General features: G+C 41.7%; 1 protein-coding gene across 1 annotated transcript in view; it reads left to right on the forward strand.

Moving 5' to 3' along the window:
• Positions 1-393: 393 nt before the first annotated feature.
• ADCY10 (adenylate cyclase 10) overlaps positions 394-15,447 on the forward strand; it is a 192,720-nt gene continuing 177,666 nt past the window's right edge. The window contains exons 1-2 of the mRNA XM_058176628.1: positions 394-577; positions 2,954-2,992. Coding sequence (XP_058032611.1) covers positions 394-577; positions 2,954-2,992 — 223 coding nt within the window. The remainder of the gene's footprint in view (positions 578-2,953; positions 2,993-15,447) is intronic.

The following is a 15,447-nucleotide window of genomic DNA, read 5'->3' on the forward strand; positions in this document are numbered from 1 at the left end:
ATATAAAGGATCTGCTTTCTGGCAGTCTCTGAGTCAGGCAAAGTCGAACTTATCTTGCTGAAGTCACTTACTGGTCTCCTGCCTGCTCTGAGGACTTTGCTAGGATGTTGGGCAGAGCTGCAGAGGCAAGCCTGATTCGGATTTCCCTGACCCGGCCGTCAGCGGAGGAGTGGGACACGACAACCTCCTTCAGGCTGGGTGGGTCTGCCAAGTGGTGGTGGTGGCAGCCTGCAGCAGAGCTGAGGTGCATCGGGTGCGTGAGGGAAACAGGCTCCACAGACAGGCCAAGGGCAAGACTGCGAGGGGGCCGAGAAGATGACCAGCAGTGACCTTCTCTCCAAGCACAAGCAAAAACAGTGAGACTGAGTAACTGCCTCCAATGGTCCACATCACATGCCTCTCCTTGCTGCTGATGCCACCGCCGTGGCTGCTGCTTGGACAGCCAGCCCAGTGGAGAGGGCTCTGGAGTTGCAGAGTGTGCCAACTGAGGCACTGGCAGACTGTGTCTGCTGCCAGAAACCATCGGCCCCCATGCACAAAAGGCAGCAAGTGCACAGGGAGGTGATGACTTCCGGCAGTAGCCGGTCCACCTCCTGCCTTGCCTTACCTCAACTCATCCTGTGGGACAAGCCTCCTGCCCACTGCCCCACCTGGAGACCTCTGGATTCCCACCCCAATCCTGCCCGACATTGAGCTTGCAATGCCTCCGGGCCACGCCTAGTTGGCTGCAAACTCCCCACCATGCCCCTCTGCCCCGGCCTCCTGAGCATAACCACAATGCTGATGCGGCCCTCAATGAAATCGACTCTGACACCCCTGTTCTATCCCTTCAAATTGCAAAAATTAAATCCCGGGAAAACTCTTTGACACCTGGTGTGAAACAAGAACTCCTCTGAGCATGGATAAAGTTTCTTTCCTTTCCTGTTGTGCCTCAGGGATTCAAGGGAAAGATTCCACCCCCCATAAAGGGTCACCTCTCTGTCCTCCCCATCGCTCTGCATTTTTGCTTTCAAGTTAACCTAAAACGAGACTGCTGATGGGGAGGACGCAGGAGGCTTTGCAGCAGAGCCAGTAGGAGGGGAGGCAGGCAGGTGCTTCCAGTCTGCATGGTCTGTGGAGGCAGGAAGGGAAGGAGGTGGGAAGGCCGAAGCCTCTTCCAATTCCTTTAATATTGTATAAGAAGAGAACTTGGAATAAGCCTTGCTTTCCTGCTTAGCCCATTGAAAGCTGTGTTGGCCCAAGTCAGTCCAGTTGCTGCTTCCCTCTGGGCAGGAGGTGGAAAGAAGCTCTAGAATGGCAGGGGGAGGAGGCCTGACAGCAATAGTCTTGAGACTGGCTGGCAGTAGGGATGGGGGAGGGGGAAAGCAAAGGGAAGCTGGGACCTGTTTATTGTTTTTTTTTTAAGGAGTACATTCTCTTTTAAATAACAACAAAATACCATTTGTATGGAACAATTTCATACAAATTATAACGTTGTGAATGACTAGGCAGAATTCTGGGGTTGCCTGGTGGTCTCCCATCCGAGTACTCTTTCTGGGGGTAATTGCTAACTTGTTCCAATCATCCCCACCCAGTCTTGATGGGAAAGGAGGTTGGGATCAGTAACCCTCCCACCCACCACCCCAGGCTTCTGGACAGCATTGGCCAAACAGGGACCCTCCAATTTTGCAGGAAAGATTCTCAAGCTGCAACTTTTCCTCTGCTATTCAGTGCTGTTAGTCCTATGTGCATTTTTCACATGTCCGGGGGCACTCTATTCTTCCCAATTTTCCTAAAGCCTCGGAGTGTTCTTCATATTCCCAGAGGCACTCTTTCTGCTTTGCTCACTTGCAAATCCATTTGGGAGAGCTCCCCTTTTTCACAGGGAAGCAGAGTGCTCTCAGCATTTGGGCAAAGTGGAAAGTGTTCCTCTGGGAATGTGCAAGCTTTTATGGCCTAAGCAGGGGGCCATTGGTGGTGGAGCATTGCCAGCAGTGGGGCAGCGGAGGAGGAAAGCTAGCTGTGATTTGGTGACAGTGGTTGGCTGAAAGTGAAGTTAGTGTAGAGAAGGGTCAGAGCCTAAAGGTCCCATTCTGTTTAGAAACACCATAATCCCCAAATTTTAACACTGAGTCTTGCAGACTACAGTAGTGAAATGACTCCCATTATACTTAGCCAGCACTGACATCCGACAGTTCTGCGCTGTCCTATATTCTTTTGTAGCTCTTTCGTATTTTTTCAGACCACAGAGGTCCAATTTATTTCATAATTATTCTTTTAGTTTTTATGACAGATTGAGCATTTGATTGAAACAGAATTATCACCTCACTGTAATGCAGCAGTATCTAAACATTAATCACAGTGTTGCAAGTCATTTCACCTTTTTAAACAGAAATATATTAACAGTGTTATTGTCCTTTATCATGATATTATTAATTATGTGAACTTTTGAAAATGATGAATGGTGTGCTATGTTTCCATTCAGAAATAAGTCCTTCTGAGTTCAATTGAATAAGCTCCATTGAAACATGGAATGGCAGCTATAAACACCACCCATCAACAGAAAGGGGCCTTTGGGTTTTAAAGAAATTGTTTTTTTTAATATTGTGGTTCTGAAATAAATCTTTCATTTTAGCCATAAAATAACCTACCAACAATTAAGTTAAAATTATAAACTGAATCATAAAATGGCACTTGGCATAAGTGCCATAATGAATATATGCTACATTTCAAAATTTTCTGCCCACATTGGTAGTTTCATGCCCACTTGAGGATGATCATGATGGGAATATGAAGTGCAGCAGGTGGTGTGGCAAGTCAATGGTTGATCTTGTGTGAGGGAAAAAATGATTAAGTAAATCAGGGCATTTTCTCTAAAAGCAACTTATTAGAAAAGCCAATTTTCTCATGGAATTTTCTCTACCATGCAATGAAAGATTGTTTGTAAATTTCTTCCTTTTTCTTTCATGTATAGAAGTACTGGTGTTTGGAGGTGATGTCTTGAAATTTGCAGGTATGAACTGTGAAAAATAAAAGGGAGTGATTTTATTTTTACACATCAAAAATATTTTTTCTTTTATTTTGTTAGTTTACATCTTATTTCAATACAATGATATTTATATAATACACTATCTTCCTGTATAATACACAGGAAAAAAGGTGAACATTCTATCATTATTAATTATAGTTTAGGATATTGGTGCTATGAGCATTAGGATTATTTGGCTCTTTGATTCAAAGTTTAGTATAGCTTTGGAAATTAAGAACATATTGTATATCAAGGTACTGGTTATGCAGTGTAATAAAAGATTTGTTCTTAGGCTAAATTATTTGATTTTGAAATTTCCATTGTATTATTATTAGGTACATCTCTTGATATGCGTTTGTGTGGGTTTACACGTTAATAGAAAGAAAAAATAGTTGTTTAACAAATGTAAAATATTAAAAAGTAAGAAAGAAAAAAGGCCAAAAATATAAAACAATGAAAAAAAAAGCTTTTAAATTTCTGACTTCCCTTTTTTACGTATCTGCTAATTTACAATATATGTAAGGATTAGGCCTCCTTAAAAACCAAACTATAGCTAGTTACATTTACTGTGGTGAATGATATATTTTATGTAAGGGAACTATTCTTGGTTAAATTTATTTAAAATTCTATTGTGTAGGTACTATATACTGCTAGTTTTGCCATTGCTACTCTCCAGGTTTAAGTCTAATCAGATATTATTCAGAATTGTGTCATGTCATTGTATCATGTCTTTCCAATTTTGAGGTTGTTTTTACCGGTCTATCACATGTAATAACGGATTCTGATAAACATTTGTGGTGGAATAGGATAAAATTTGCTGATTAATAGGTAGAAGATGTTTTGGATGTTAGATGCTGTGTGTGGTTTTTTTAAAATCTCTCAGTGTGTGTATGTTTTAAAAGAGCAGTTAATATTTCCTTTTTATTTCTCTGGTGAATTAAAAAGACTTTCCAAGTAAAATTGCATAATTTGAGAAAACCAAGTTTTAGATGAATAGAGAGCCATGCATTCTTGTGTAAACAGACTTTTCCAGTAGTGGTATTCAGCTGGTTCACACCGGAACCGATAGCTTTGTGTTGTTCCACAAACTGGCTGAATGGGCCTCCCCTCCTCCCCTCCCAGGCCTCTTGCTTCCTGGCACTTCTACTTGTAGCACTGAACTCCTTGGATTTTGAAATCCAGTGCTCTTCAGATCAGCTGCTCAGGCTCGGCAGCCAGAGAAGTGGTGGTGAGGCCTCACCACCACTTCTCTGGCAGTCGAGCTTGAGCAGCTGATCTGAAGAGCACTGGATTTCAAAAGCTAAGGAGTTCAGTACTACAAGGAGAAGAAGTGCTGGGAAGCCATCGGCAAGTATCATAGGGTGCTGCTGGAGCTGAAGGGGAGGTTGCTGGCCCAGAAGGACTCTGAGGATACTGCTTTAACTGCCTTCTCTGTGAGGGCTACTGGCCTGGACAAATTCTTGGAGAGAAGAGGCAGTTGCCGCACAGCATAGGAATCAACTGTTACAACAGTCTGGCAGGTTGGGCAGTCACTTTCAGGGGTTTTGGTCCTGGGGTGGGTGGGAAGAGGGGGAGAATGGTGAGCGGTGGGCTGGGAAGGAAAGGGAAGTGAAAGGCAGGTGCTTTGCTGCTCTCTCTCTCTCTCTCTCTCTCTCTCTCTCTGGCCCAGAATGTTAAGGATAGTTTTATCTCACAACCTATGTTGTGTGTTATTGAGCAGATTACCCTTTGCGTTTACACATGAAAGCGACTAAGAATGATTGTGGATAATAACAGTTAACATACAAACAAACTGGGTTTTGATAATATTTTACTTTTAGGGAAAAAGCAAAATTATAGTTTAAAAACAATCCAAGTCATACACATATAACGTGAGACAAAGATCAGTCCAGGGATATTTTTCAAATATAAAATCTTACCAGTTGTAAAAAAATACAATAAAACAGATCTTCTTTAGTTTCATTCAGGAACAAAGTTCAATATAAAAACAGTCAATAAATATTAGAGAAGCAATAAATAGCCATAATCAAGCAATGATCATGCATAGAGATCAAGTATAGAGTTACAGCATATCAGCAGGTAAAATAGTGTAGTATCCACACAAACCATAATTCAGCTTTCCTTAAGTACATTGGCTACAGGGCTCAGCCAATCAGGATGCATGATAATGCAACACAGTTTTTAAAGCTACATAATACTTTTACCTACAAACACACAATGTTGGTTTATATATTTCCTTACCAACCAGTTGGGCAATAACAATTTCCTAACATACTTCCCTTTGGACAGGACAATATCTAATGGTTTACAATCTTAGCCCATAACTTTCACAACATGTTCTATGTTTAATCGCATCCTGAGGTTTAGTAAAATTATCAGCAATATTATTCTCCGAAATACAATATTCCAATTGTATCATCTTACTTTGTATACTTTGCCTTACATTTTTTTTTATTCAAAAAGTTTTACACAAAATTTTTCCCCCACTTTCCCCCCATCTCCCCTCCCCCCTCCCTTCACAACCCCCCTCGCCCCCCCAACTTCCTGGAACGAGCACAAGGTATAAATAAAAAATTTGCTAAAAATTTTCATCCCAACTTAATTATTCCCCTACAATCATCAATTGCTAACTTCCCCCGAAAACAATCAAAAATAATACATCATAATCATTCAAAGACAGTCTGATAACTCTTAGTCTGATATCTACTTTGAATATAATCAATCCATTTTTTCCATTCCTTTAAGTATCTTTCTTGCGTATTGTCTTTCAAAAAGGCTGATATCTTCGCCATCTCAGCCAAATTGGCAACTTTCAATATCCATTCTTCTATTGTAGGTACTTCTTTTTTCTTCCAGTATTGTCCTATTAGTAATCTTGCTGCTGTTATTAGATTTAAAATCAATTTAGTCTCAATTACTGTACAGTCCGTAATAATTCCCAACAAAAAAATTGCAGGAACTTTATCTTCTTTTTCAAAACATTTTGTAAAATCCACCAAATTTTTATCCAAAAGGCCTTTATATCCTTACAAGTCCACCAAATATGAAAATATGTAGCATCATCACAATTACATCTCCAACATTTTGCTTGCATATCTGGGTACATACATGATAATTTCTTAGGATCTAAGTGCCATCTATAAAACATTTTATAAAAAATTTCCCTCAGATTCTGTGCCTGCATGAATTTAACATTTCTAACCCAATTTTTTCCCCAAGTTTCCAATAATATTGGCTCCTGAAAATTTTGTGCCCACTTTATCATACAGTCCTTTACCAAGTCCCTTTCAGAATCTATTTCAAGTAACACATTATACAATCTCTTTATATGCTCCTGAGACTGATTTCTAATTTGCTTTACCAAATTTCCCTCGTTCTGCTCTATACCAATTTTCTGAACTTCCTTCCATCTAGCACATAGTTGCTCATATTGAAACCAAGTATAATTTTTCCCTTCTTCTTTTAGTACGTGCAAAGATTTTAACTGCAAATTACCTCTTTCAGTATACAAAAGATCTTTATATGTAATCATTTCCTGATTCTGTTCTATATTTATATTCTCTATTGTATGTCTAGGACTTGCCCATATAGGAACCTTATAATTTAGTTTGTAAGAGTATTTTTTCCAAACACACAGAAGAGCAGTTCTTAACACATGATTTTTAAAGGCCTTATCCACTTTTTTGTCATAAATTAAATATGCATGCCATCCATATAGCAAGTCATAACCTTCTATATTCAAAATTCTTTCCTCCGTTAAATTAAACCAATCACTTATTACAGAGAGAGCAGCTGCTTCATAGTATAATTTAAAATTGGGCATTTTTAAACCTCCCCTTTCCCGGGAATCTTGAATTATTTTCATTTTAACCCTAGCTTTTTTACCTTCCCATATAAATTTATTAATTCCCTTCTGCCATTCCTCAAGATTCTTATCTTTCTTAATTATTGGTATCATCTGAAAGAGGAATAAAAATCTAGGTAAAACATTCATTTTAATAGCAGCTATTCTCCCCAGCAAGGATAATTGCAATTTTTTCCAAACAATCAACTCCTTCTGAACTTTTTGCCATAAAACCTCATAGTTATTCTTATACAATTTCAAATTTGATGGTGTAATATAGACCCCTAAGTATTTAAGCTTCTTTACAATTTCAAATCCTGTTATTTCCATATTTTTTATTATCAATTTTGTCTTTTTCTGATTTACCTTAAACCCTGAAACCTTCCCATATTGATCAATTATTTCCAACAAAGATTTACTAGAGTTTATAGGGTTTGTTAAAGTAATCACCAGGTCATCTGCAAAAGCTCTCAGCTTATATTCATGTTGTCTAACTTTAATTCCCTCTATCTCCTTTACTTCTCGTATTTTATCCAATAATGGTTCTAGAGTTAGAATAAACAATAATGGTGATAAAGGACATCCCTGTCTTGTTCCTTTCGCAATCTTAAAAGGTTCTGTTAAGCTACCATTAATTATAATCTGTGCTGTTTGCTCTCCATAAATTGCCCTAATTAGTCTTGTAAAACCATCTCCAAATTGCATCTTTTCTATTAATTTAAATAAAAAATCCCAATGCAATCGATCAAAAGCTTTCTCTGCATCAAGAAGAGCTTGTGGGGGTTTTTAGAGAGGGAATTTTTAAGGGGTGGGAGGGTAGGGGCGGGTAATGGGGGTAACCCGTCGGGTAGGGGGCCAGTTCCTGCACATGCTCGCGGCGGTTTTTTACCATCAGGTTCGGAGGTTATGGGGGAGGAGTTTGTTCCTATCTGTGAGGGTGGTCCTATCGACACGGTAAGTGGGAGGGGCAGGTATGACGGAAGCGAGGGGTCATATCAAGTTCCGGGAGCGCGTGCTCGATGTCTTAAAGCGATCACGCGCTCCGACCCCTTGGACTTTTCCCGTTCCCCGGATAGTCAGGATCCTCAGAGCCTGGGCCTTCGGCTGATGTTGTGCAATGCTCGGTCCGTGGTGAACAAAGCCCCCCTTGTCTGTGATCTTATACAGGGGGGTTCCGCGGACCTTATGGGCATTACGGAGACCTGGTTGGGCACTGAAGGGGGCGTCCCCCTTGTTGAGATGTGCCCGCCGGGTTTCCGTGCATTCCATCAGCCGAGGGCCCAGGGTAGGGGTGGGGGGGTGGCGGTTGTGATTAGAGAGAGTCTAGAGCCGAGGGAGACCACTGTACCTCAGATTGCCGGGGTGTGAATCCCTCTTTGTGAGATGGGGTCGTAGGTGTCAGATGGGCTTGCTGATCACGTACCTGGCTCCTTGCTGCGTGACAGCTGCCCTGCCCGAGCTCCTGGAGATGCTGGCTGGGGTGGCAGTTGAGACCCCCAGACTTTTAGTCATGGGGGACTTTAACTTGCCATCTTCCGGCTCATCATTGACGGCAGCTCGGGAGTTCATGGCTTCCATGACGGCCTTGGATCTGACCCAAGTAGTTGATGGCCCTACTCACATTGGGGGTGGCACTCTGGACCTGATTTTTCTCTCTGGTCAGTGGTTGAGAGATCTGGACTTAAAGGAAATAGTCATTGAACCTTTGTCATGGTCAGATCACTCTCTTCTTCGCCTAGACTTTCTGACCGCCATTCACCACCGCAGGGAGGCGGAGCCGACCGTTGGTTCCGCCCAGGCGCCTGATGGACCCTGGCGGGTTCGGACGGAGCTTGGGCCGTTTCCTGAGGGTCTGGCTCACGGCTCGGCTGAGGAACTTGTGGCGGCCTGGGAACGGGCGCGCGGGGCCTTAGACCGTGTCGTGCCTTTGCGGCCTCTGACCGGCGCAGGTCCCAACCGGCTCCTTGGTTCTCCGAGGAGCTGAGAGGATGAAGCGCGGAGAAGACGCCTAGAGAGTTCCTGGAGGTCTGCCGTTCGGAAGCTGATCGGACACTAGTGAGGTCCTATACTAGGACTTACCTAGTGGCATTGAGAAGCGGCGTAGCTCGCCTCCTCCCTCATTGCATCGGCAGATAACCGCCCAGCCGCCCTGTTTGGTGACTCGCTCCCTCCTACACCAGGGGAGCGGGATGACCCGTTGCAGGGACGTGCTGAGGAGTTTAACGGTTATCTATCGATAAAATCGTTCAGCCGGGATGGGTTGGACCAAGATTGCGATGATCGGGTGAGATGCTCGAGGTGGTCTTGGCGATATTGTTTGGGATGAGTTTGACCCTGTGGCTCCTGAGGACATGGACAGGTTGCTGGGTAGGCTGAATGCCACCACATGTTTACTGGACCCGTGCCCCTCCTGGCTGGTGCTGGCCACTCGGGAGGTCACACGAGGCTGGCTCCAGGCGATTACGATCGCTTCTTTGGTGGAGGGTGTCTTCCCGGCCGCCTTGAAAGAGGCGGTGGTGAGGCCCCTCCTTAAGAAGCCTTCCCTGGACCCGGCTGTTTTAGGTAACTATCGTCCGGTCTCCAACCTTTGCTTTGCGGCGAAGGTTGTAGAGAGTATGGTGGCATATCAGTTTCCCTTGCACCTGGATGAAGTTGTCTATCTAGACCCGTTCCAGTCCGGTTTCCGGCCCGGTTACAGCATGGAGACGGCTTTGGTCGCGTTGGTGGATGATCTCTGGAGGGCCAGGGACAGGGGTTGCTCCTCTGCCCTGGTCCTATTAGACCTCTCAGCGGCTTTCGATACCATCGACCATGGTATCCTGCTGCGCCGGTTGGAGGGATTGGGAGTGGGAGGCACCGTTTATCGGTGGTTCTCCTCCTATCTCTCCGACCGGTCGCAGTCTGTGTTGACAGGGGGGCAGAGGTCGGCTCCGAGGCGCCTCACTTGTGGGGTGCCGCAGGGGCCGATCCTCTCGCCCCTTCTGTTTAACATCTACATGAAGCCGCTGGGTGAGATCATCAGTGGTTTCGGTGTGAAGTACCAGCTGTATGCGGATGACACCCAGCTGTACTTTTCTACACCGGACCCCCCCAACGAAGCTATCGAAGTGCTGTCCCGGTGTCTGGAGGCCGTACGGGTCTGGATGGGGAGAAACAGGCTCAAGCTCAATCCCGCCAAGACAGAGTGGCTGTGGATGCCGGCATCCCGGTACAGTCAGCTTAATCCGCGGCTGACCATCGGTGGCGAGTCATTGGCCCCGATGGAGAGGGTCCGCAACTTAGGCGTCCTCCTGGACGAACGGCTGTCTCTAGAAGACCATTTGACGACCGTCTCCAGGAGAGCGTTCTACCAGGTTCGCCTGGTACGCCAGTTGCGTCCCTTTCTGGACCGGGATGCCCTATGCACGGTCACTCACGCACTCGTGACGTCTCGCCTGGATTACTGCAATGCTCTCTACATGGGGCTCCCCTTGAAGGGCATCCGGAGGCTGCAGTTAGTCCAGAATGCGGCTGCGCGGGTGATAGATGGAGCCCCTCGTGGCTCCTGTGTAACACCCATCCTGCGCAGACTGCACTGGCTACCTGTGGCCTTCCGGGTGCGCTTCAAGGTCTTGGTGACCACCTTTAAAGCGCTCCATGGCATTGGGCCGGGTTATTTACGGGACCGCCTACTGCTACCGAATACCTCTCACCGACCCGTGCGCTCTCACAGAGAGGGTCTCCTCAGGGTGCCGTCAGCGAGGCAATGTCGTCTGGCGACGCCCAGGGGAAGGGCCTTCTCTGTGGGGGCTCCCACCCTTTGGAACGAACTACCCCCCGGACTCCGTCAGCTTCCGGACCTTCGGACCTTCCGCCGCGGGCTTAAAACGTACTTATTTAATTGTGCAGGACTGAGCTAGATTTTAAATTTATGGGTTTTAATTGGGTTTTATTTGTATATTTTAATTAACGGGCTTTAAAATAAGTTTTTTAATTGTTTTTATTCTGTATTTATGTGTTTTTTAATCGCCTGTGAACCGTCCTGAGTCCTTCGGGAGATAGGGCGGTATATAAATATGATTAATAAATAAATAAAATAAATAAATAAATAAGAAAAATAAATGCTGCTGGAATAAAATTTTTCTTTTCTAAATACTCCAGTAAATTAACAATCTGCCTAACATTATTCTTCATCTGTCTCCCTTTTATAAATCCAGATTGATCATTATGAATTCTTCGCTGCAAAATCAACATTAATCTATTAGCTATTATTTTAACAAAAATCTTATAATCATTATTTAAAAGTGAGATTGGCCTATAGTTCCCAGGTTTAGAACAATCCTGTTCCTCTTTTGGTATCAATGAAATAAAAGAGGTTCTCCATGAGGGGGGGATTCCCCCTCCTATTTTTATCTGATTAAATAATTCCTTAAGTGGACCTAACATCTCATCCTGTAAATTCCTATAATAACTAACTGTAAGCCCATCCGTACCAGGAGTTTTCCCCATTTTTAATTGTTTAATTACCAAAATAATTTCTTCAGAAGTTATAGGCCGATTCAGTTCATCCGTTTGTTCTAAAGTTAAATTTTTAACCTTATATTCCTTCAAATAATTATCAATATCCCTGTTCAATATATTATCTTTAAGATATAGATTTGTATAATATTCTAAAAAAGCTTTTTTAATTTTATCCTGTTGGTATCTCTCTTTACCTTTATATTCTATTTTTTCTATAGTACGTTGTTTTTGTCTTTTCCTTAAGGTATATGCTAACCACCTACCAGGTCTATTTGCATTAGAAAAAGTATTATGTTTGGCATATTGTATATTTGTTGCCACCTGATCAGCTATTATCATATTAAATTGATTCTGTAATAACTTTATTGCATCTTTAAGTTTTTGATCATGCGGGTTATGTATTAATAATTGTTGTTTCTTATAAATTTCCTCTTCTAAATACCTACACTGTCTTTGTTGCTTATTTCTCTGTCTATTATTAATATATATTAATACACCTCTCATAAAAGTTTACTGGCGTCCCAAACCATTTCTATCGATGTTTCGTTATTCAAATTATAATCAAAAAATTCTTTCATATGCTTTTTACATTGATTTACATTATCCTGATATCTAAACAAATTTTCATTTAATCTCCAAGTTCTTCTACCTTCTTTTCCATATTGCAATTCCATCCAAACAGGACTATGATCAGACAAACATCTTGGAAATATCTTAGTTTTCTTCACCTTAAAAAGCAAGTCATTAGAAATTAAAATAAAATCAATACGTGAGAAGGATTGATGCCTATCAGAGAAAAAAGTATAGTCTCTTTCCTCCAAATTCTGCAGTCTCCATACATCTCTCAACTCAAAATCTTCTATCATGTCAAAAAAGGATTTAGGCAGCTTTGCATGTGCAGGTATCTTCTTAGAAAAAGTTCTCTTGTCCTTTCGTGTATCTATTACTCCATTCCAATCTCCCAATATAATACACGATTTATAATCCCATAGAATCAACTTATCATACAACATTCTATAAAAATTTTCTTGTTGCTGATTGGGTGCATATATACCAAACAAAAGGGTCTTTTTTGTTTCTATTGTAAGTTCAATAGCAATATATCTTCCGTGAATATCTGCCTCTATTAACTTGGCTGGTATATCTTTTCTCAAATAAACCACTATGCCATGTTTTTTGTCCAAAGCAGAGGCAACAAAATGTTTACCTAACTTTGAGTTTATTAAGTACTTTTGATCTGATAGTTTAATATGCGTTTCTTGTAAGCAAATTACATCATTTCTAAATTGTTTCAAATAATGAAATATTTTTCTTCTCTTCTGAGCTGAATTCAAACCATTGACATTCCAGGTCAAGATTTTATTTGCCATTACTGGCCTGCTGAAGCTTTTGAGCGATCAGCTGAAGATCGTCCTCCCGTATCTTCGGCCGTGCTCCTCCCACTGCTTCTGTAGCAGAATCCTGAACTTTACTTTGAGTTTGTTGCTCCTTTTCTTTATGCTTAAGGGCTCCCCTCGTCAGTCTTTGTTCTTGTGGTTGTTCCTCAGATGGTAACATCAGTGGAATCACCTCAGCTTCCACACCCATTTGAGTCTCTTGAATTCTTTTTTCTATTATTTCTACTTCAAGTTTCAGCATGGTGGAAAGAAAATCTTTGGCCTTAAGCACTGTATCAATACGATATCTCCTTCCTTGATAATACACTGTCAAACTAACTGGAACCTCCCATCTAAATTGAATCTGGTATTTCTTAAGTTCTTGTGTAAAAAATGTAAAGTCCTTTCTATCCCTTAACATCTTGGGAGGAATCTCTTTCAAAACCTTCAGCTCCTGTTCTCCTATTTTCAAGTTTTTCTGAAATGCAAGTTGCAAAATTTGATTTCTTACTGTTCTTTTCAAAAAATAAACCACAATGTCTCTAGGAAGTTTCTTCTGCCTAGCGATCCAGGAATTAACTCTATAAATTTTGTCAATTTGATAAGCAACCTCTTGTGGATCAAGTTCAATAAATTCAGCCAGTGCTTCTGATAATTTTTTTTTTAAATTTTCCCCTTTCTCCTCATTCATGCCCCTAATTCTCAGAGCTCCTTCCATCATTCTATACTGCATCACCACCACTTGATCTTCATTTTTGTCCAATTTAATTTGCATTCCCCCCATTCTATTTTCTATTTCCTGATTTGACTGAGCAATTTCTTGCACCTCCTCCTCCACCACCTCCAGTCTTTTTGCCAAACCTTGGAAAGCTATCAAAATATCTTCTCTTATTTTTTTATTATTCTCTTTTATTTCCTCTCTTATTTTCTCATTATTATCCATTATCTCCTTAAACTTTTCTTCAAAGACTTTCTCTTGTTCTTTAATCAAATCTTCTAAAGCTGGTTCAGAACCCCTTCTACCCCCAGTCTTAGGTGGTTTAGTAGCCATTTCAGTTTTTAAAATTCACAAAATATAAGTCTAGAAACTTCTCTTTTCCCCTTTAAGTATAGGAGAGCTCACTTCACTTCATTAAAATCCACACATAACATTTCTTAGCTTCTTAGTTACACAGGCTGTTTAGAATTCCATTCTTCACTTTCACTCCCTTTCAGGCACCATCTTAAAGAGTCAGTTGAAACAAAGAAAAAAAAATTTCTCTTTTTTAAAAGGGTAGAAGTCAGGAAATAAAAAATACTTGCAATCCAGTAGTTGTTCACTCGTGCTCATTCTGTCTGCTTATAGGAATCCATAAAGATAAGACAATTAGCAGAGATGGACACTTTCTTCTTTTCCTGCTTTTACAGGAGCGCACTGAAGTCGGAGCTTGGCAGGAATATTTATGGGACTCTCGACCCTCAGGGCTCTGCTTAATAAAAAACAAAGCCCTGGGGAGGTCTACCACACCCCTGCAGCTCTTATCTTTCCCTTTCATCCAGGGAAAGAGATTAAAGCCGGCGTTTTCCTGGCTTTTACGAAGTTCAGTACGGAGCTCCTTAATTAGGAACTCAGCGAAGAAGGTGGCGCCACCGGAAGCCTCCCTTACATTTAAGTAACTAATATCAGTGTGTTTAGATTTTGTTTTCACAGCCAAATTTGTTGCCATTTTAATAGCAGCTTGATTATCCTCAAATACTACAATTGGACTATTTACATTTAAACCAATATTTATCATCAGTTGTTTATAATATATTAGTTCTGTACAGATTAAAGACAGACAGAAAAATTCAGCTTCCATCATTGATAAACTTATATGCTTTTGCCTGATTGATTTCCATCCAATTAATGAATTCCCTAACATTATTGCAATACCTGATGTCGATTTTCTTGTAAATAAATCAGTAGCAAAACTAGCATCAGCATATGCAGTTAGTACAAGATCATAGTTAGGTTCTAAATATAATGCATGATGCATTGTTTGTTTTAAATATCTTAGTATTTGCTTTGCAGCTTGCCAATGCCTCTCAGTTGGTTCTTCATTATATCTAGCCAATTGATTAACACAATAGGAAATATGTGGCCTAAACCAATTACTAATATAAAATAGACTACCAATCAAGGATTGATAAATCTCCTTGCTGAATACAGGACTTTGTATATCTCCATGTTTGAAATCCTGACTCATAGGTGTTTTCGCTGGCTTACAAAGAACAGGCATTAAGTACCAGATCCATAGAAACAGGGATTTACCACACTAGATAGAACCCAAGGGGTAGATCAGTGTCTCTCAGCTGAAAGATATGTGGACTTTAACTCCCAGAATTCCCCAGCCAGCCACCAAGGAGTTTCCACAGAAGGTCGTGAAGAATAATACAGCTAAGAATCTGTGGGAGTTCCGGATACAGATGGACAGGCAGGCATTAATCAACCACATGCTGTAGTAGTAGAAAAATTAATAGACAAAGACCAGAAGAGCTCAGGCATCCAGGAGGCCAGGTGAGTGGGCGGATGAGGCGAGGCACCCCTCAACGTGACTGACTTCCAGTTGGCCATGCCCACTCAGTCACATGACCACCCAGCCACACCTATCCAGTTGGTCATTAGGCCAGAGAAATGGTTGTTAAATTATTTGAATCTCACCACTGGCCTTTTCCTATTTGAATATTTCTCCCCAAAGTGT

Source organism: Ahaetulla prasina, chromosome 3, assembly GCF_028640845.1.
Source record: "Ahaetulla prasina isolate Xishuangbanna chromosome 3, ASM2864084v1, whole genome shotgun sequence".
Classification (NCBI taxonomy): Eukaryota; Metazoa; Chordata; class Lepidosauria; order Squamata; family Colubridae; genus Ahaetulla; species Ahaetulla prasina.